The 23,348-nt window shown below is 40.6% G+C and overlaps 1 protein-coding gene across 3 annotated transcripts in view; it reads left to right on the top strand.

Annotated features, from left to right (window-relative positions):
* Positions 1-12,881, top strand: part of Bzw2 (basic leucine zipper and W2 domains 2) — a 56,239-nt gene extending 43,358 nt beyond the window's left edge. For all 3 annotated transcript variants that reach the window (XM_004839596.4, XM_004839597.4, XM_021254155.2), the window contains 4 exons: positions 2,866-3,012; positions 4,128-4,266; positions 11,634-11,756; positions 12,423-12,881. In XM_004839596.4, the coding sequence (XP_004839653.1) occupies positions 2,866-3,012; positions 4,128-4,266; positions 11,634-11,756; positions 12,423-12,451 (438 nt within the window). In that variant the 3' untranslated portion in view covers positions 12,452-12,881. The remainder of the gene's footprint in view (positions 1-2,865; positions 3,013-4,127; positions 4,267-11,633; positions 11,757-12,422) is intronic.
* The last annotated feature ends 10,467 nt before the right edge of the window (positions 12,882-23,348 follow it).

Genomic DNA, 23,348 nt, shown 5'->3' with positions numbered 1-23,348 from the left:
CAGTAATGGGGAAAAAGAAATGAAAGGAATTATGTACATAGGTCATGTAGCACAAGCTTTCCTTACCTTACATGTATTTTTGTTCATTGCAAAGTACCTGGTTCCTGTGCTGACAGAGAGCTTGTGAGCCAAGTTGCCCCAGCAGCTAAGCATCAGATAACAAGTTTTTTTCTAAACTAAAACCTCAGTATTCAGGTTTAATTGCAGTGTTGGCACTTTGCAATAAGTAAGTGGGTTTTGGGTTGCAGTTTGGGTATTCGTCTCTAAATGGTTTGTCGTCACTACCCTAAGCCCTGCAAGGCTCCTACCATGGTTGAGGGCTGGAAAATTTCAAATTGATAGCATCAGCACATAAAGTATTGAATCAAGTCCCATGGCTGTGAGGTCAGCAATACACTCAATAATTTTCTTGAAGCCAAAGCTTGACTTTTCGTGGGAAATGAAGCAAAACCAAAACCCATCATGATGCTTTTAGACGCTAGGATTTCACCCTTTTTGTAGCTCCCCCAGGCAGCTCAGACAGCGGGATTGCCCAGCCACTCTGCTGTTCTGTGATCCAGGCCAGAAGGCAAGAAAGCAGTGTCTTCCCTCACAAAGGAAAGGGAAATGTCTTACTCACTTGCTCACCAATGAGACACAATACCCAATACCCATAACTTAAAGGAGGGGAGGCTTTTTTCAGCTCACAGTTTCAGTCCATGGTTGCTGGCTCCAAGGCAGAAACAGGATGGCAGGGGGCCTATGGAGGAAAAGGTGTGCTTCCTGTGACAGCCGGGAAGCACAGGGAAGGGAGGAGCCAGGAAGGGAGGTACACCCTTCCAGGTCATGCCCCAAACCTCCAGCCAGGCCCCAGTGCCTAACAGCACACTCAGCTACTGAACTCGTTAGTGGAAGCATCCACTGATAGTATAGTACCCTCCTGATCCAGCCACCTTCCAAGAGTCCCTGAACACAGGAAGCCTTTGGGGAGTGGAGTACTATTCTGCCATACAGGTAAACTTGAGTCAGTTGTAGGAAAACAGATGTACCTCAAGACCATAATGTTAAGTGAAATAAATCAGATATACAAGCTTAAATACCACATGGTTTCTCTTATATGAGAAACCCAGAGTAAAACTAAAGAACAAAATAATATCTAGATAATAGGAAGTAGGGAGATAGAGTGTTCTCAAAGGGGAGTAGATTAAGAAATGCAGTGGCCAGGGATTTAGCTCGGTGGTTCTGCTGCTTGCCTTGAAAGCACAGGGTCCCAAGTTTGATTGCCAGGTAGGGGAGGGAGGGATGCATAGGGCTAAAAAAAGGAATTAGGATGTGTTATGTACATGTACCAACTCCATACAAGGAATGTAAACGTGAACTGCACACAAGTACAAAAGAAAAGGAAAGGGACTCAAGAAATGGGGAAGGGGTATGAAAAAAGGAATTAAGAAGTGTCATGTACATGTGCCAACTGCCCCCCAAAATGTAAAAGATTATGTACTGTGCACATGTACTCATAAACACAAATTTTTTTAAAGATAAAAAACCGTAACAGGAAGACAAAAGTTAAGCTACTTGTAAAATAATACTTAAGATAAATTATGGTTTTTACTCACTTCTAAGGCCCTAACCTCAATCTGTGATTTTATTTTGAAAGGAAACAACATTCTAAATAAATACAATATGAAATACATTGCTAGGCAGACCTGTATTCCTTACTGGTAGAAATGAGAGTAAATCTACACATTTATACATAATTCAAAGGACAAAAATAACCTGCTATGTATTTCTGAATTGAAGAGTGTTATGGCTTCTGTCTAGATGTCTCCTGAGAGCCTCATGCACTCATAGGTGGGGCTTTTCAGAGCTGGCTGGATCTAGGACATGTGATACTGGGATTAAGGGTGTGTGGTACTAAATTAGTTCACTGGTTGGAATTAGCATAGTTCTGGGTGGCATGATGCAAAAGGCGGGTAGCCTGGATGGGTTAAATGGGAAAGGTGGGCTGCTGCTTGCTGTCTTCTGCCTACCAAGCTATGAACTGTTTTTTCCTCTGTGCTGCCTCTCTGCCATGGCACTCTGCCTCAGAACCAGACCACTATGGACAGACCTCTGCCAACTGTGAGCCAGAATAAACTTTTTCTCCTTTAACTTGTGGGACTTGGGTATTTTGTCCCAACAATGAAAAAGGTAACTAAGACAATGAGTATCAAGTAAAGAAACTTGTCTTTGTATTTATAATTTGTGTACAAATTAACTTTTCACTGAGAATGAGGCATAGGAATCAGCAAAGGTAATAATTGAATAAATTGTGGAAAATGGACTTGTACAAATCAAAGAAGTTCAGAATCAGCCAGGCATCTTGATACATACCTATAATCCCAGTACTCAGGGAGGCTGAGGCAGGAGGATCACAAATTTGAGTCCAGTCTGGTTAGTTTAGCAACTTAGAAAGATCTGTCTTAAAATTTTAAAAGGGGTAGGAGTGTGGCTCATTGTGAAGGCCCTGGGTTTAATCCTCATACCACCACCCCACGCCCCAATTTAAAGTTGAGGTAAAAATTCACAGCTCTGTTTGCCTTCTTGAAACCCAAGAGAATCAAACTGGCTCATGTCCCTGCACTACCCCAAAGGGGTTGCACCATGTAAACAAGAGGACAAAAGTCCTCTTAGTCCATGCTAGCCAGATATAAACCTATTCGTTTTTGGGCTAAAGGTAAATCTGCTTTAAGGACAAATTATACTTTTTCTTTCCTCTTGTAATCTGACAATATGAAGGAGCGAGCAAACAGAACATTTCTTAAACCTTCCTCAAACCTCTTGCTGACCAGACAGCAAGTAACTCACTCTCCTCTTGCTTTCTAACCCTCTTTCTGTTAAATGCAGGTGGTGCTTTATGTCAAAGAAGAAATGAAGAGGAATGATCTCCCTGAAACCGCCGTGATTGGACTCCTGTGGACCTGTATAATGAATGCTGTGGAGTGGAACAAGAAGGAAGAACTTGTTGCGGAACAAGCTCTTAAGCACCTGAAGGTAAAAGCCTACTAAGGAACTGTCTCCGTTGTGGGCCCATTGTGTTTCTTCCGAGCATGAAAGAGCTGGGTGCAATGGGGAGCTGAGGCAGGAGGACCACAAATTCAAGGCCAGCCTGGGCAACTTAGACCCAGTCTCAAAAAGTAAACAAAGCTGGGGTACCACAATTAGGCTCCACCTGTGATTTTCCCAGAATTAAGCTAAATGCATAGCCTTTTTTTTTTTTCCTTTTCAAATTTGCTGCTGTCTGATATGCTCCTGATGTAAGAACATATAAAGTATCACAGAATGAGTTTTTAGTAAAAATAATTCCAGGAAAATCCACAGACTCATCATATATGATGTGCACGTTATAGAGAAATAGGATGTAAATGATTGGTTTTCTTTCTGTTTCATGTGATAAAAAGTTATCAGAAAACCATAAATTGATAATAGACTTGGTTGAGTATGTGGTCAAAGAAATCAACTAATTACTGTACATCAGTTGTGTATTTCTGTGCACTGATACACAATTTTGCTTTTATTGTTTTCTCACTATAAAACTGTATTACAAGTGTAAGACTTAGATCTTGCTTCCCGAGTTTACACTTGAACTGGAAGGTCAAGATCAAGGTCATAGAAAAGGACTCTGGGTGTTTGTGAGAAGGAAAGAGACAGCTGTGCCTGTGCCAGCTGCCTTACTCAGGGAAGCTCCTGGGAGAGATAAGTGTTGAACTGAGTAGGTCTTGAAGAAAATAATGGCTACACATCAGTGAGAGAAAGCCTGGGACATTTGAGATAAAGGGAACAATAGGGACAGATGGCCAGGGAGGAGTCTGGGCTGCCTGGAAGTTGAAGCCCGCTCTTCCAGGGCACTGACCTGGTAAATAGGCAGCACGTAGCGCACATTCCATACAGAGGCACAGCAGTTGTCTTCAGTGAGGGAGAACTTCATGGTTCATCTCTTAGTGGATACTGTGAGATGAATCCACTGGGTTAAAAGCACTTCGTCTTGATTGGACACAGAATGATGATCCTAGAACTCACTGTTTTCCAAGCAAACCTTCCATTCGCAGCAGTGTTGGCACCACAGTTCCCACAAGAGTAACGGGGTTTACTGTCCACTTCTGTTCTAGCAATACGCTCCCCTGCTGGCTGTGTTCAGCTCCCAAGGCCAGTCAGAGCTGATCCTCCTCCAGAAGGTCCAGGAGTACTGTTACGACAACATCCACTTCATGAAAGCCTTTCAGAAGATCGTGGTTCTCTTTTACAAAGGTAAAAATAAAATCCATGTTGTTCAAAACTGTTTCTTGTTTTGTTGAAGCCCTTTGAGGGCAGGGCAGGGGTTAGGTAGCAATCACAGGGTTCTGTTTATGAGGGGACAGCTAATTTGTGGACATCTCAGAGAGGCTCCCATACCATGGAGTCCATGCACCATATACGTTGCCTCAGGACCCATTCTGACTAGGTCCTGAGCATTTCTCACTGGTGAAAGTTGCCAGAAGACTGAGGATGAACTAGTTATTGTTTTTGGGATGGTGAAAGAATGTAATTATATGAGATAATTCAGTCTGCTTTTGAATTGTAACAATTAGCTTTAATAACAAAGATTATCAAAATAATATATATATATTGTGTTCAGACCCTTTTAGGTGCCATAAAGCTGACTTGAAAATTGCTGAAATAATTAGCCTTTTCACTTGGCATTTTAGTCATTCTTTTATTTTCCAAAGAAATGGCTATTTTTAGGTTTTCACGTTTACTGCCTTTTCATTGCATTTATAAGGTTTAGGTTGTCATGACAACTGGCACTAAAAATGAATGCTAAAGGTTTCAACTGATCTGTCTCTACCTACATTAAAAAAACGATCCTGCAGTATTTGGTCTACATTGATATACTTTTATGAGAGAGAAAAAGAACACTTAAGAAATACATTTTGAACATTATAAAATCCTCATTAGTAGTTTTTATAAATGTAAGCAACATAATATATAAGAATTAAAGTAATACTAATTAAATATCTATTCCCTTTGATGTATTCTGAAAATTGTCTATTTTGAGTGAAGGTTTGGGATTTAGAGTATAAAAAAATCTTACATTTATTAATTAATAGCTTTTTTAAAACATGTAACATCATTCACAATGAATTTAGATTGCCCATCCAGATTCTTCAGACGTACACATCTCGCTCACAAGTGTTTGGTCGATGTTTTATTTTTGCAGAGAATTCAAGTGTTCAGCAACAATTACTGTATCAGTAGGAGAATGTGATAGCTACTAACTCCCATTTGAAGTTGACCACCATTGAGCCTTAATGCATATAGTCCTAGATGCCAGTGTCTGAAACTAGGGCACACCAGATGATCCCAGAGTGACCCATCAGAACCAAACTAGCAGGTAATGGTGCCCGCCACGTGTGGTACCAGTAGCCAAGAATGAGAAGCAGGGTCCACCAAGCCAGTGGCCATTCTGTCCACCGTGACAACAGCTGGCTCCATTCTGAAGACTGATAGGCCTATGCTGCAGCTTTACATTTGCTTTGAGAGCGATCCACTTTTTCCACTACAGAAAAGCAAACTGTTTATTTACTAGGTTATGGAACAGTTTCCTTTCTTTAAGGAACCCTTCATTTGTCCTTTCCTTAATACGTAAAATTCACACAAAATTATACAAGCCATTTGTTATTGCCAGTGACATGTAGGTGGCATTGAAGCTATTAAAATCCTTCAAATTTCTCATTTTGTCCACTAATGCCACCATCCTTCCCCATCATACTCCTTGTAACAACCACCGAAAGATAACAAAACTGGCTACTTTATTTTCTGTCCTTCAGTCCCAAATGCTAAGGAAGAGTGATGTGAAATTGTAAAATAAGGCAAGTGGTTACCAGGAAATGCAAAGAAAGAGGCACTGGCTCCTCCTTAGGCTGTTCATTAATTAGCCGGGTGATCAACTTACTAAAAAGTTAAAGTAGATAAGGTCTGTGGCAGGCGTGAGCAGGCCAAGGAGACACGCAGAGGGAGGCTTTGTTTTGGTCAGTATTGGGGATTGCATCAAGGCCTTCCCGGGGCTACATCCCCAGTTCCTTTTCCATTTTGTATTGTGAGATAGGATTTTTCTGTGTTGCCCAAGCTGGGCTCAAACTTGCCATCTTTCTGCCTCAGCATCCCAGAGTACTGGGATTATAGGCACCACATCCAGCCTCAAAATCAATTTTATTCGGCTTATGTTTGGAAATGAAATCAAGAATCTTTCTTTTTTAGAAGAATCCTTAAAATATATCACTGGGATGTTAAGACTAAATATTATGTTCTAAATAATTTCATAATTTTTTGTAAGTTTTACACATAGCCTGTTTTCCTAAATGAAATAATTACATGTTTTCTCTTGAGAATATGGAGTCCCTGAAGACTGATTGTTCCTTGGCATTATTAAGAGTGCTGTATATTATACTGCGTGTACCTCTTTTTTTTAACCAACTTTTTCCTTTGACATTACTTTGTTCAATAAACACTTGTATACCAGAAAGCAGGTATTTGTACCAGGATTTGGGTGCTCTCTTTCTGCTTTATACACCTAAAAAAACTGGATAAAAGTGAATTTTAAAGCACTTTTTTTCAACTCTGGTGTATATCAGAATCACCTGGAGAACTTGTTAAAACGCAAATTTCGCAGATTCTGACTTAGGGAGTCTATGGTTGGACCTGGGAATTTGCATTTAAGCTTTAGGGGGTGCTTTGACTGAACCAGGACCATGGTCTGAAGGGTATTGAGTTTGCAAAGCAACAGATTCCAGAGCTATAGCACCACGTTCAAGATTATACTTATTTCCATGTACATGCTTACATTTTATAAATATTAGTGTCCTTTTTATGTAGTGGTGTGGATTCCTTTTAAAGAACATTTTATTTTAAAGCAAGCTTTCAAAACTATAACAGAAAACATTGCTTCTTTTTCATTTCTGTCTTTCTTACATGCAAATACACATCTTCTCCAACATTTCCAGAACTTGAAAATAACACAAATTTGGGGATATGATTAACCATATTGCTATATTCCAGTGCTGTTTGTTGCCATTGTTGAAATAATTGAAAACCTTATATAAAGTGTAGCAATGAAAGTGAATTAAACTATAAATGATGTTTTGAGCAATGAAATAAACTGATGATTAGTCATTTAGCAAAAGTTCACTTTCTGTATTACAACCTAGATTTTTGTATTTCTAAGGTAGGAAGAAAAAGTAAATCCACTTAACTTTCAAACATCACAGTATTCACTTTTCAAAATAATTTTTCCCCCTGAAGGTAAATGCCAGTTTCAGCAAGAAGGTCTATATATAAAATTTACCTCCTTGAGTACTGTTATTATCTATCCCAGGTTTCCTTATTTGCAGTACTTAGCTTAAATTCTGCCCCTTGTGCAGATTTTTCTAAAAGGAGTTTCTTATTCTTGTTTTTAAAAGTGATGCCATTCTCAGCAGATACTCCCAGCATTCATTCTTAGGGGTAATTTTTTTTGACTTGTGACATCTCTAATAAGTTTGAGTTTTCTAAATTCTAAGTGACATAGTTTTAGAAATAACTAACACTCTGTAAAGCTTAGAAATTCTCAAACTACTCACGCAACACTGTCTCTTTGATCATCATGAACACCTAGATTTTAAATCTAAACTCTACAAATTGAGAAATATATTTTTTTCTGGTCAAGTTAATGTATTTCTCCACTATACACGTATTGAATATATGCTATATGGCAGGTCTTACGGTGTTGAAAATGAGGTGAACAAATTAGTCCCCAACTTCCTGAAACTCAGGATATATAAGAAAGCAAAGAAATACAGTTCGCGTGTTAGTTGCTAAAATCAGCCTCCCCAGAGAGAGGACGTGAAGTGCTGGGATGAGGGTGAGAGGCAGCTGACTTAGTTGAAGTTTTGGAAGGAAAAGGAAAGGATTCCGAGGGATGGGAAGTCGTTTCACCAGACATTAGGGCTGAGTTGGCCTGAAGGGAAGGGGAAACCTATATTGTAATCTGGGGGAACTGTGAGCAAAGGTAGAATGTCTTTTTTTCTTGCTGTGCTTTCATTGTATTTCCAGTAGACACTTACAAAAAATCTGAACAAATACTTAGTGGTCTCCCAGTTTAATTAACCCTTCTCCCCTCTCTGCTATAGTGGGGAAAAAAATTGTCCCTCTTCTTCATTGCTCAAAAAAAGTCTCTTCCTTTTCATTAGACTTTTCACTAGATAAAAGTTGAATTTCCACTTAAACTTTTTGATGTTCATGCTTTGCCTTACAAGTTGTCCTGTGTAATTGCTTTGGTTCCTTTTTATACTGAATTCCCTGGTGCTAGAAATTTGGTCTTCCAGCAAATATATATTACTAAATTGGGTTGCTAGCTTGTAGGAATGCAACCTTGCACTGTTTATCTGGTTTAAGGTGGCAACACATTTGATAGGTTTTTAACCTATTGTTTTAGTCCCTTTCTCCTCGCTGGGAAAAATGCCTGACACCCGCAGCTTAGAGGAGAGGTTTACTTCTGCTTAGGTTTTAGAAGCTTTGGTCTTCGCATGGTTGGGCAGCCTGGTGGAAGGGCCTTGGTTGGGAGAAGCCACTCATCCCATGGCAGATGGGAAGCAGTGAGTAAAGCCGGGAGCAGGGAGACTGAACCCTTCCAGGTCACAACCGCAGTAATGCCCTCTTCAGAGAACACCCTGCCTCCCAACAGCGCGTTCAGCTGAGGCGCCCCACCGTGCAGTCACCCTTCACAAGCCCCAGTAGGAGCACAGGAAGTTCTTGGGATAGCCAGGTGTAAACCTCAGCACCTATCATTTAGTGTCTTTTCATAGGCAAATGTTTTAGTAAATGCAAGGCCTCTTTCAGCCTCTGTGGGGCAATAAAACCCAGGCCTGAGCTCCAAGAGCTTCTGAAGGAAGAAGCCTCACATGGTTAGAATATCGCTAACCAGGCTGAAACAGCTTCCCACATGTTCTCTGCATCATCCCCAACTCAGTAAGGCCTGGAGAGAAAGTACAATTTCCTTTTGCATGTTTGTCACATCTCTTAGTTCTGTTTTTTTTGTTTTTAATAATTGTAATAATAATAGTAAAATAGTATTTCTATATAGTTTAGAAATTCAAGAATAGGCATGCACAGTCAGAATTGTCTTTTGAGCACAACAGTTTAGAAATTACTGATCTAAATAGCAAACATCTTAAAGATGGTTTGCCAGTTGTATAAAAGGATCTTACAAAATCTCTGTTGTTCTTGAATAATAGCACTGCAAGGTGATCTTACATAGTAACTAGTCACTTGCTGAAGCCATAAGTGCCTGTTCCTCCCCTCTCCAAACACTGGGCTTTGATGGCTACTAAAAATTTCTTTCATTGTTCAGAGAGGAGAATGGAGAGCTGGAAATAGAACCAGCCAAAAGACTGCAGGAAAGGAGTCAGTCTGCAGGACCTCTGGTTATAGCTCCTGCACTTGCGGTTCTTATAAGTAAATACATGCAGATTTCCTTCCTTTGCAAATTGTGGTGTTACAGCATATTTGATGATAAAAATCAACCAAAAAGCCATGTTTTCTAAAACTAATCATGTCCATTTGTAGTCAGTTCTGTCTCTTCAGTTCAATCCAAGAGACTTTTAAGAGTCCTTTTTTAAGAAAAGGGAGATACTTATGTTTTGTTACAAAAAGATTAGTGATATTTTAAAGAAAAATAATATTAAATCATTTCTACAAATCAAGATTATATTTAGTCACTAATATGTCATTAGAATGATTTATCAACTTTGCGTGGATTTATCAGCATTTGTAATGGGTTGAGCCCCCACTGGGGATCATAGTAAATGTTTACTATATCATTCACTATATCATTTACTATATTGTTATATCACCTATTTACTGTATCCTTCCCACTCATATCCCAAAAACAACCCATTAGAACCCTGGTAAGAATATGTACACTGTTCTTTTTATATTCTCCTTTTCTTAACACTAAGTAGAAAAGTTGATGGTAATTTGAGGGTAGAAAGGCGCATTTGTGTGCACTGGTAACATAAATAGGGAACTTTGAGTTATATGGGTCTTGGCCCTGCAGCACAGCCAGGAAGCTCAGACTGGCCAGCTTATCATCACTGGGAGCAAATGCCTGATGTGCTCAACTTAAATGAAGAAGGGCTTCCTTTCACTCATGATTTCAGAGGATTGTGCCTGTGGTTGGCCAGCTCCAAGGCAGAAACACTGTGGCAGAGCAGAGCGAGGTGGTGGAATGAGGTGCTGGCTTCTTGGCAGCTGAGAAGCAGAGGGGAGAGCAGTGCCTGAGGCACGAGTCTGGCAATGAGATGGTATCCCCAAGGTCACGCCCACGTGCTCCCGGAAACCCAGAGATTGCTTTACTAATCTGCTGGGTGTTTCTTATGCTTCAGGTTGGCAGTCATGATTGTCAGTCACACTCATCTTTTTGATTTGTTTTTGGATTTTTTTTTTTTTTTTTAGACAGGGTCTCCCTATGTCCTTATGTAGTTCAGACTGGCCTCTCGGACTCAAAGTGATCCTCCTGCCTCAGCCTTCCAAGTGCTGGGATTACAGGTGTGCACCACCATGCCTGGTGGTCAAACTCATCTTTACAGCTAATCATTACAACATGATTGTAGCCGATCTGTGTTTATTTCCCTTTGTCATTTCTTCCTACAAAAAGAAAATCCCCTTAAAAGAACAATCATTTGAGGTTATTCCATCAAGAATGGTTGAACTTGGCAAGACACTGAGTGTTCTAAATTACTGGAATTGCTAATTCATTTGCAAAATTACAAAATAACCTTGACTTAAGGCAAATTGGATTTCCAAGTCCCAGTAGTAATGTATAGGCCTACATTATACTGTACCGGCAAAGTGCCAGCCAGTATATGCAGCTCTAGTGTAGCAGCTCAATGTAGGTAGTCCGGGAGAATGGAAGACACACCCAGAAGTTTTGGAGGCAGAGTGTACAGCTTTATTTTTAACGCCACTGGGTCAGTCTGGGATTTCTCTGCAAAAAGACTGACTGCCCCACTGAGCCAGAGCTGGGCTGTTATACACTTAGGGAAGGGGCAGGTTTTCAAGTTCCAGTCCTTCATTTACATATGGAGCCAGCAAGCTTATTGGTTACAGAATTTTACACATAGCAGGTTCACAGTGCACTAAGTTCTGTCTTATTTGCATATAGTGGGAAGGCAGAACAAAGAAACCCTACTGAGAACAAAGGACAGGGGAGAAAAGCAAGTCCCGCAAATCTGAGTAAGACACGGACAGAAATGTTTTTATAGGTACAGGAGGGGTCAGAGCTAGTAGGAGCCATTTGTTTGCTACCCAGTTAGCTCCAGCACAGGCTCCTTCTGGTCAGAAATTATTTCCCTGTTCAGTACGGTACCTGATGAGTTACACGTCATAACTAAAACATTTCTTCACCTGTTAAAATATAGCACTGTCTTGCTTAGAAATGAACTTGGATTCTCCCAGTACATTTCAGGTGTGGATTTCTTTTCCAATGGAGCTTTTAACATTGAAAGACATTGTGGTTTTTTAAGCTATTAGACCTAAAGTTGTTCTTAAACATGACATTTATGTAGTAACTTTGACATCTTTTCTTTAACTTGAAATTTCAGCTGATGTTCTGAGCGAAGAAGCAATATTGAAATGGTATAAGGAAGCACATGTTGCCAAAGGCAAAAGTGTTTTTCTTGACCAGATGAAGAAATTTGTTGAGTGGTTACAGAATGCTGAAGAAGGTAAGATTCCCTTTAATAACTTCGATGGCCATTCAGCAAATACTTTGTCATTATACTTGCAATTATCTGCCTCCTCCATTGATTTCTTTTTCTTACTTTCCCAAAACTGAAGTTTTTAATGTGTCTCCCATATCAAATACTTTGCCTTAATGCTCCTTTCTGAAATGAAAGCAATCAGAATTTCTCAGTGATATTTATAAAAAATAAAGAAAAGACTCTCCAGTTGTCCATCCAGATGAAAGATGATGAGGAAGATCAGCAGATGTAGGAGGGGGAAAACACTTTAGGCTCACACGCTAGGGAACTATATAGATTTCTAAAACACCTTTCCCAGGTAGCTGGTGTTTTAAAAAGTAAGAGAATAATTATGGAGGAGGGCAAATCTAAACAAGAATGAAATTTTATTTTAGGTGACGCAAAGAATAAAAGAGGTTACATTCTCCAAAAATTACATGAGCCTGTTACATTTTTTAGTTCAGTTCTCTTACAGCAAAAGCCGTGAGTTTGCTGTCTGCACTCAGACGTAACTGCTTTGCCCAGTGAAAAGTGGAAGCATCCTGGGTTGGGACAGGGTTGGGAGTAGTGGTGATTAGAAACTTTGATGATCTTAACTTTAAAAATGAGTCTGGGGGAAAATACCTGACTTCTGTCTTTCTTCTCTCCTAGAATCGGAATCAGAAGGTGAAGAGAATTAAACAGCTGGACAAGCACAATAATATCTAGATTACACACCACACTTTTTAATTAGGTATGCTGAAACATTTGGGAAGAGAAACTGGGCTTCTGTTTTCACAAAGGAAAATTAAATAGGATAGGCTTCCCTTGTGCAGAGGGGAAATGGTTTTTGTTTTTGTTTTGTTTTTAAATGGAGCCCTGAGGCATCAGCTATCACACTTGGGACTCTACCTCTCACTCTGTATTCGCTAATTTAAAGCCATTCAACGAGGAGTCCAGTAGGAATCGAAATTAAATACTCAGCAGACTCCTTTTTTAGCTGTATTTTTCAGGTACTTTGTGGTGAACGCCCACTGGTGTCTATCACAGGGCCACTTTGGTAGTTGTGTATCAGCTCGTGTATGTGATTTGACAAACCAGTTTTTTAAAATAAATGGCTTTTTAAAAATCTGTGCTTATATTCTCACAGCTTTTATTTCTTTACTGTAATGACTTCTCACACACGGCATTTCAGTGTTACCATTTTTTCCTAACTAAAATGCTGAATGATTGCATTTCTTACCCATAAACACTGCTCTATTCCTTTTATCATAAGTAATAAATTTCATCATCATAGTGAAATAGAAGCAAACTCAAAATATACATGCACATTGTCATTAGCATCATTAAGTTATTCACAATTATTTGCCATGTACATTATTGTGAGGAAAATATTTCTCATATTTTCCTTAGCTCTATTCCCTGTTTAGAGAGATGAAAAATGTATACATGCAAATAGGTCTTTGTTTATATTTATTTATAACTAGGTGATTGTGTCTTTCCTAACTCTTGAAAAACAAGGGAAAGATTTTATCTAAGAGCTGAGACTAAAGGAGGCTGCATTAGGAACACTGCTCACCAAGGTTAAGTGTATGAAAAATTCTGTCATTGTTGAATCATCTGGGCCCAAAAGATAGTTTGCTGTTTGTCATCAGGAAGAAAAAATACACTTTGCCCGTGACTTGGCCACATTCCTAAATCTATAATGTGATTAATTCCTCCCACTTTTTAGATATTAAGCTCAGATTGTGAAGTTGAATGGTAGTCACATCATAGAGGGTGTCTGAGGTCACTTTCCTCATCATTATGGGGACTTTGACAACTTAAAGGAGGAGAGGCTTATTTTGGCTCACATTTTCTGGCCTTGATTGGAGACTCCAGGGCAGAAACAGAGTAGTGGAAGGATGTAGTACAGGGAAACTGCTCATGGCAGGGTGGCCAGGAAGCAGGAAGGGAGGAGCTGGGTCAGGAGATAAACCTTTCCGGGTCACACCTGCAGTGACCTCCCTCCTGTGACCAGACCCCCACCACTTGGCAACATGCTTAGCTGCTAAACTCAGTAGGGGATGAATCCACTGGGTGGGAGGAAACGGCGGTGGTGGTGGTGGGGGGGGGGGATTCTTTTTATCCTGTACCTATTTTAATTTTAAAAAGAGAATCTGGTATATTTACAATTTTTTTTAAGTAATATATTTATTTTGGAAAGTATTAAAGGGCTTTTGGGAGAAACTTTAAAAATATTCAGTATTCAACCACAAAGAGGAACATTCCTAATATTCTTATATTTACAAATAAGATTTTGCTTAATTCTTTAATAAAGGAAGTCCAGGACCAGGGCCATAGCTCGGGCCCTAGAACGTGTGAGGGCCTGGTCTCACTCTTCAGAACTCCAAAAATAAAAGGTCCATTCTGTGCCAGGTTTGGTTTGGTTTTTTTGCGGGGGGGTTTTGGTACCAGGGATCAAAATCGGGTCTTTGTGCTTGTGAGGCAGGCAGCAGGTGGTAGAACCACTGAGCTAAATCCCTGGTCCCATTCTGTGCCAGTTTTATATTCTGCTCTTTATTTAATAATAATCTGTAACATTTTACCATATCAGTACAGTATTCTTCAAAAACATGGGTTTTAAACAATTGTTCTTGGTATAAATGGGGCATAATTTAATTATTCTGTTCTATATATGGTATTTTATAGCTTTTTGCTTTAAAAAATTACCATTTTATAATGTTTACGTAAATTTTTGTTTTTCAGTGGCTATTTAGAAAATAGGGAATTTGGGTCAAAAGGTTTGAACATCTATAACTCAATGTGATCTCATTTTGTGAATTTGGGTCTATATACTTGCATGCATTTTACTCCCATTTTGAGCATAGTTCAAGGCAATATCATAGGATTAATATCCTGAATATATAAAGAACCCAAAACTATTAACAGAAGAACAAGTAATCAATAAATGGGCAAATGATCGGGAACAGACACTTCTCAGAAGTACCAATGGGTGATGAATACAAGAAAAAAGGCTCACCGTCTTTAGCTGTCAGGGAACTAAATCAAAAGTACACTGAGGCTGGGCATATTGGTGCACGCCTGTAATCTCAGCACTTGAGAGGCTGAGGCAAGAGGATTGCCAAGAGCTCAAGACTAGCCTGAACTACATAGTGAGACCTTGTCTAAAAAACCCTGAGGTCCTGTCTCACTCCAGTCAAAATGGCTACTATAAAAATAATACACCAGACACCTAATTGTGGAAAACAGTATGGGAGTTCCTCAGAGAACTTAAAATAGAAATACCATATGATCTAGCTAAACCTCTCCTGGCTATAACCTGGAAGAAATGAAATGGGCATTCAAAGGAGACACCTGCGTGACTGTATTTATTGTGGCACTATTCACAATAGCCAAGTTAATGGAATTGGCCTAGGTACCCATCAACAAATGAACGGATAAAAACAGTGTATAAATACACAATGGAATTTTATTCAGCCATAAAAAAGAAGGAAATCCTGTCATTTGCAGGAGATGGGTGGAACTGGAGATCATGTTAAGCAAAATAAGCCAGTCACAGAAAGACAAGTACTGCATGTTTTCTCGTATGTGGAAACAGGTAACCCAAACCTACAGAGGTCTGTACTTTCAAAACATAATCTTCAAAGCCCCTGCTAGTGGGAACTCCTGCTCTGCTATGGTCCTTTACTTGTGGAACAGGTAAGTATATAATGTTCCTTTCGTGACACTTTTGCATTTCTAACATTTCTACACCTTAGACTGTTGTAGTGGTACATGCATCTAAACCTAGCTATTCAGCAGGCTGAGGCAGGAAGACCTAAAGTTCAAATTCAGGCTGGGCAATTTAGTGACTTATTGAGACCTAAGGGCTGTGGATATAGCTCAGTGGTGGAATGCTTGCCTCGAATGTGCGAGACCCTACATTTAACCTCGCACAGCAAAAAAAAGTGCACCTAGGTTTTGTTATTTTGTTAATATACAACGTATAGAAAGCTAGATCTAAGTCTTCACCTTAAATGGAAACAACACAACTATTTCATCAAGAATCAAGTGAAGAAACTGAACATTAGTGTTTGTGCCCTTCCCTCCAGACTCCACCCTCAAGGGAAATCATGACCCTGTATTCTGACAGCGTGGATTTCTTCTGCCCGTGTTTGACATAGATACACAGAGCATTGTTTTGTTAATGCGTTCTCTTACCCAGCATCACTTTGCCTTGTTTTATTATTCTCTGTGTTGAGTTGCTTTCTAGGGGTGATTAAGTGAGCACAGTTGGACTACCAACAACAATGCCCAGTTCTCAGCGGAATACATGAATTGTGCAAACACTTTTTTAATAGACCAACCTGTTGCCCTCTTCCTTTTTGGCACTGGGAGTAACTCCAAGGCTCGTATCTGTTTTGCGGAGATAACTGTGTCCTCATACAAGTCATTACAAAGGAAAGTCATCCTTGCCTTCTCTAGAAGCTTTGTCGCATGTTAAATGGTAGATTTTAAAAAGAAAAAAGCCACAGATGACAGGCTTCAGTTGTGTGTGTTTCTTCCCACACTTGGCTTTCACTGCAGAGAGGAGGGGTAGAGTGATGAACTGGGAACTGGTTGGCCTGGGCTTAGAGCCACCAGGCTGCCCTTTAATTAGCTGTTTAATTAGCAAGGCACTTAGCACTTGACAGTTACTTTGCTTAATTGTAAAATAAAGGTCTGGACAAGATCAGTCCTTAACTTGGGACTGTGACCCTTACATGTAATATGCAAACTTTCATCAGATTCTGAGGCAAGTGGCCCAAGAATGGAAAAACAAGATTGGGCTGCATTGCTGGTCCTCAGACTTCCTCAGGTGTCAGGGTCACCCAAAGGGCTCCCCCACCAAGCATCTGACTCGGTCCATCTGCAGACCTCGTCCTGGGATTTTCGTCTCTTACCACTTCCCAGGAGAGGTCGATCTCTCTGTGTCAGGACCACACTCTGGAAAGCACTGGCCAAATGGTTGCTAAGATCTGGTCTTGTGTGGACTTTCTACAGACCTTTGTGTCTTCCTTCGAGGAGATGGACTGTTTTCCTGAACTCTCTATTTTTTACAGGAAGTTGGCATACAGTAAATGTTCAAATGAATAAATGAGCAAATGTGTATTAAGAATTCCTTTTTTTAGAAAGTTAATTGGCTACTTATGTGTATTTTTCTTTTTTATTAGTACATGTTTGCTGTACATGTTTACACTCCTCATGAGGAGTTGGTGCATTCACATAACATCTTAATTCCTTTTCTCATCCCTTTTCCCTCCTGCCCTCTATCTCTTGATCTTCAAAACTGAGAAAGATCTATCTCCCTTTTGCTCTTTATAATTTGAGTTTCTCATATAGAGAAACCATCCAATATTTAAGCTTGTATGTCTAATTCACTTAACTTTATGGTCTCAAGGTGCATTCATTTTCCTACACATGACTAAAGTTTGTCCTTATGGCAGAGTAGAACTGCCTTGTGTATAAATACCACATTTTCTTTATCCAGTCATCTATTGGTAGACATATAGGCTGCTTCCAAGCTTTGGCTATCCTTTCTAAACTGTGTGATGGTGCAGCAGTGTAATCCCAGCTAATCAGGAGGCTGAGGCAGCAGCATGACAAGTTCAAGCCTATCTCCTGGGCAGCTTAGCAAGAGCCTGACTCAATAAATTTGAAAAAGCTGAGGATGGAGCTCAGTATGAAAGCCCTAGGTTCAATCCCTAGTACCAGAAAAAAAAAAATCCTTTTAAAAGGGTTGATAATAAATGTATCTTAATATGTTTTTATCCCTTTTTTGAAAACTTCAGGGCTGGGGATTTAGCTCAGTGTCACCGTGCCTGCCTTGCAAACGAAAGGTCCTGAGTTTGATCCCTGGTACCGAGAAAAAGAAAACAAAACAGAACTCCAGCATTGAAACCACAGTCTGACTCCTACTTAGCACTTGGATTAATGCACTAAATAAAAATGCATCACACTGCTTTGGCAAGGTTTTAGGTTCATCCATCAGTGAAAAATGTATTCATCTAATGTGCCAAGTAGTAGTAATATTAGGTTGAGTAAAAGAATAAAAAGATTGTTCTTTTAAAACTTGTTAACTTTTAAAAATAAAACAAAAAATTTAACATGTATTAAAGTCATGGTTTTGTGAGTTGACAAGGTAATAGTGACTAACTTAAGCCTTTTTATGAACAGTGACTCAACCCAGAGAAACAAGAAGATCTTCCTTGGATTTTAAACCCCACCTTTTTCATTCTTGTCACTGGAAATGATTAAAATCATTCTCAAAATTAAAAACATAGAAATGCTTTATTATTGACTGTCATTCTTCGAGACAGCCAATAAAATGTGTTCCCTTTATTTATAAAATAATCCTGACACTATCTTTTCTATACATTTCTAAATAAAGCAAAAATATTCTCCTGTGAGGATTGTCTGACCTGGCTTTGTAACAAGCAACGCATTTCTCAAGTGTTGAGCCTATGATGTTGGCCACCTGCGTTTGTGCCCTGGAGCAGGTTTGAGAAAGGTGAAATGTCTCTGAGCTGGGCCACTAGTTCTCAAACTTTAGTGTCCATCATGTCACCTGGAGGGCTTGTGAATTATAGATTGCTGGCCACAGGCCCAAGGTTTCTAGCTCAGCACCCTGGGATGGTCTTGTAGATGGGCTTTTCTCACAAGCTTCCAGGCCCCTCTAGTCCTATGAGCATGCACGGAACTACTGGGTTAAGTGGTTTCCAATCCCTTAGTGAAAGCCACATTGAAGCAGCCCAGCCCTAAAGAATGAGACCTTGCTTTAGACCAACCCAAAAGCTGTTGAATCTGCAGTTTCTAATCCTCCCAAATTCGTCTTCTCTGAAATATCCTTAAGAGGCATGGGACAGTTGGAAATAACTCAAACAACCTTAACTTCTTACAACAGACTAAATCTTAGTAAATCCAGGACCCTTTCTCAGTATCATCTTTCTCCATTAGCAAGAAAATGCACTGGTTTTACACATGTGGTTCCCAACCAGCAGCCTCAGTGGCAGCAGGCAGCTAAAAATGCTATTGTCAGGCTCCACCCCGGAGCTGCTCATCGTAAACTAGTGGACCCAGCCATCTTTTCACAAGTCCTGCTGATTCTGATGCATGCTCGGGCTAAAGAAGCCAAACTTAATCTCTAGGAGTCAACCCATCTTGGAAGACATCCTGAAAAGGATGTAAACGTAATGGACAATTGGCTCAAGGGATTGGTACAAAATAAGGGATTACTGAGGTGGTAGATTTCATTTTCTTGACTGTTTAGAGACTGAAAAGTTTAAAAAGACACACTGGAAAGTATCTCTGGGGACAATGCGACTTAGCATCTTTCGTAGCTTTCCCCTGATAGAAGATGATATATGTCACTGCCCGTGGTCAGATGACGCAGACCAAGCTGATGGCTGGTAGGTAACGTGCACTCATTTCATTCCCAATCGTGGGAACATTGCCTAAAAAGTGGTTTTTCTCAACTTTTTTCTTATTGAACAATGAGATGAAAATATATTGCTTGCCTTCCTTCTTTGTAGCAGGCTCATCAAGAATCACAACAGCACGCTTCTCAGTGTCAAACAACAGTTCTCCTAAGGACAAGAAGATGGGGCTGATGAGCACAGACAACATAGCTCAGAACAAGCTTCCGGGTTACAGAGTCACAGGGCAACAACAGAGGAGTGGAAGATGAGGAGTCTAGATTGTAGGGCGCTAGGCTAACTAGCTTGCAACAAAAGATCAAGCATTTCTGACGCAGCACTGAAGCTGAGAATAAAATAACAGAGGAAATATTTTATCATTTCTCTTTTCTTGGCACAACTTTAAAGCTTTCCCATGGAATTTAGAAAAGCTATTCACTTTGCCCAGATGGCCTTTACTGTTTTATTCAAATCAAAACATGTTCCACTTCAGAGCATGTATGGGCCAAATGACTTCTAAATGTTAAGAGCAATGCCAATGGCCCATGGATCATTTACAAGTGCACTGTTTAATTTCCTGATACTTAGGATTTTCTAATATATCATTGTTACTGCTTTCTAGCTTAATTCCACTGTGGTCAAAGAACATAGATAGGATTTCAGTGCCTTTAAATTTACTGAGACTTGTTTTATAGTCGAGCATATGGCCTATCTTGATGAGTGTCCCATGTGCACTTGAAAATGATGCATAATCTGCATTTGTTGGGTCGAGTGTTCTACATATTTGATTAAGGTCTTGGTGGCTGACAGTGTTCAGAGATTCTGAACCCCTGCTTTTGTACACAGCATATTACTGAGTCTTGCTTTAAAAACAATTTTATTCTGATAATCTCTGTCCTTTAAGTGGTATGTTTGGTCCATTATTGATATGGTTGGATTAAAGTCTACATCTCTACAGTTCAGTCCCTGCTCTCCTTTCTGTTTTTATGCCTCTGCCCCTCCTTTCTTGCCTGCTTTTTGAATAAATTACTTTTTAGAATTCCATTTTAATTTGTCTGTTGTCTTTTAGCTGTGCTTTATGTCATCTTTGTAGTGAACATTCTAGTGATTTGCCGTACAAAATTTTAAATTTTCATTCTAGATGGAGTTACTTTTGTGATGACTTGCATAAGCTATAAATACTCTGTAATTGGATAGGTCTTTTTACCCTCTCCGCAGTCCTTTATGTGTCTGTTGTAGTATGTATTACATCTAGAGAGTCCAGAATACAATGTTATTGATTTTTGTTTTAAGTGATCCTACAGGTTCTTTTTTTTTAATTTGACCTTGCGAGGAATGAATGCAGGGCCTTGTGCATTAAGTACATACCCTACCACTGAGCTACTTCCTGCAGCCCCAATTCTGTGTGTTTCTTTTTTGGGGCGGGGGGGGGCCAGGTACCAGGGATGGAACTCGGGTCCTTGCGCTTGCGCAGCAGGCGTCGAAACCACTGAGCTAAATCCCCGTCCCTGTGTGTTTCTTTGTAATTATGAAAAATCTGTGCTGATCCTTAAACTCACAACCCTTGGGGTTAGAGGCATGGCTCAGTGGTACATCGCTTGCCACACATGTGTGAGGGCCTGGGTTCGAACCCCAGCACCATCAAAAAAACAGAAACCAAAAATAAACTCAATGACCCTCATGCCTCAGCCTCCTGAGTGCTGAGGTTGCAGGCATACACCACTATCCCTGGCTACATGAGAGGCTTTATAAGGGAACAGAACTGCACTGAGACACAAGCTGGGCCTTGCCACGTGATGCCTTTTGCCACATTATGAGGGGCAGGAAAGGCCTTTGCCAGATGCTGGGTGGGTGCCAGCACCATACTCTTGGACTTCCCCACCTGTAGAACCATGAGCCAAATAACCTGTTGTTCTTCATAAATTACACAGGCTCAGGTATTCAGTTACAGCAACGGAGACTGAACTAAGACAGTGCACTTCATAATTACCCATTAACTCACCATTTCTGGTGCTCTACTTCATAAGCATCTGAGTTCCCATCTGCTATAATTTCTTTGAATTCTAAAACAAAACTCTACTTTGTAATCTCTAATAGTGTAGATAAGCTGACAAATTTCTTTAGTTTCATTTATTTTCCCCCAGTGATGAGGCTTAAACCCAGAGCGTCAGTCACACTAGGTGATTGCCACACTCCCATGAGAAAAGCCCCTGGGCTGCTTCTATCCATTCTCATCTGGCCTTGGCCAGGGGTCCTTCACTTGAAACATCAGAGCATTAGACATGATGACCTTGTGGACTATGAGTCCGTACTTCCACAAATAAGACTGCAGAGTTGGAGGAGCTCTGCGATTCTCTCCTGGCTTCCTTGAACCCTATAGGTACATTTTCAGGGTGCCCTCGAGAAAGGTTATAACAGAACGACTTAAAGATCTGCCAATTCCACACATCACAAATTTGTAATACTCAGTAACATTTACACAAATCCCTGTTAAGGTCCTCCCCGCCACATGATTGAAAGTAATCATTAAGCCCAACCTTTATTCTTAAAGTTGTTCCAGTTGGGATCCAAAGATTTGTTCAACTTCCTCCCTTGTGTTAAAGTTTTCTGCACAGAATAAAAACAAAATTTGGAGCGACTGAACTCTCTAGAAGCTCCTATGATTTGTGCGTTATTTCCTTATTTTAGATTCCAGGAAAATATCCCGAGTTCTTGAAATCAGGCTGAAAATAACAAGTGATTCTAACAAAAAGATTTGTGAGTAATGGGAGAAATACAGTAGATATCTTTGAAGATTGAACTGCAAATTATGTTAAAAATGTGTGCATTCAGAAAAATTTCCAGAGAACTCATGAAAAACCCCTACCACTTCTAAGACAACAAGCAGCCTCCAGCTGGGAGGGTTTGTCAAACCACGGTGACGAAGTCAGTGTGCAGTTGTTGTCACAGCCGCCTCCCACGGGAAGCGTGTGTGCCACTGCCAAGCTTGGAGACCCCAGCTAGCATTTCGCTGTTGTCCTGGGGGCCACTTCCTCCCAACACGACTCCCGGGGATAATATGAGGAGGGGGAAAGAGAGGACTGCAGCCGAAGGGTGATGGCATAATGGCGAGCCTGTTCCAGGGCCTGTGGAGACCAGATGGGACGAATGAGGCCGAACTGGCCTCCTCAGTGAGCACGGAGGAGAAAGAGGGCAGGCAAGTGTGCCAACGCGCTGCTGGGGGAAGTAAAACACCTGAGGTTAAGTTGTTTACCCGGAGAAGTACGGTGGAGGGTGGGAGGCAGATGAAGCCTGTGGAACTCTGATTGCTCTGAGTGAATAAAGCCAAGGTGCGCCAGTCAGTTGGGGTTCGATGTCGAAGGGAGACATAAGCCCCGTCCTCCTGGCCTCCCAGATTTTAACTTGTTTCTGGGTCTCTTTATTTTTCATCTTCCTCACCTTTGGCTCAGAGTCGAGCTCAGCCTGTGGTTCCTACAGGGGCCTCTGGCTCGCCCTTCTCCCTTGGCGCTCAGCCTTGGGGCACTGCTGGACGCCACTGCCAAAACCCCAATGGCCCATTTTCAGACAAAGAATCGTTTAGGTAACTCACTGTATACTTCTGTTTTTAAGAATATTTCATGGTCCATGTTGGCAGTACATGATGACTATACTCCTTGTGTGGAGTTGATACATGTACAAATAATTCTGTTTTGAAAAACTCAGGTGGGGGGGCCGGGGATTTAGCTCAGTGGTGCCGCTGCCTGCCTCGCAAGCACAAGGACCGGAGTTCGATCCCCGGTACCAAAAACGAACAGAAAAACTCAGGTGGCCAGGTGTGGTGATCCAGATGTGGTGGCCTGTGATCCCAGCACCTGAAAGGCTGACGCTGGGGGATCACTGTGAATTCCGGAGCAGCCTGGGCTCACAGTGAGTTCAAGGGCAGCGTGGATTGCTTATCCAGACCCTGTCTCAAAACAAAACAAGAACTCTCAGGTACTTAATTTGAGTCGTCCAACACAATAGCCTACTAAGGAAGGGGATCTATTCGAGTCTGTTTTGGGTACAATCTCTTTTTCCTTCTCTTCATAAACACTTGTGAAAATAAGCAGACCTGTGGCCTGGAAGAGTAGTTCAATAGTGTTTGTCCAGAGGGCACAGTGCCCTGGGGAGAAAAAACAGAAAC

The sequence above is a fragment of the Heterocephalus glaber genome, unplaced genomic scaffold, assembly GCF_053883595.1.
Source record: "Heterocephalus glaber isolate CG9 unplaced genomic scaffold, H.glaber_assembly_v1.0 deba00000676, whole genome shotgun sequence".
Taxonomy (NCBI): Eukaryota; Metazoa; Chordata; class Mammalia; order Rodentia; family Bathyergidae; genus Heterocephalus; species Heterocephalus glaber.
Note: the sequence above shows the minus strand (reverse complement) of the source record. Positions and strands in the feature narration are given on the sequence as shown.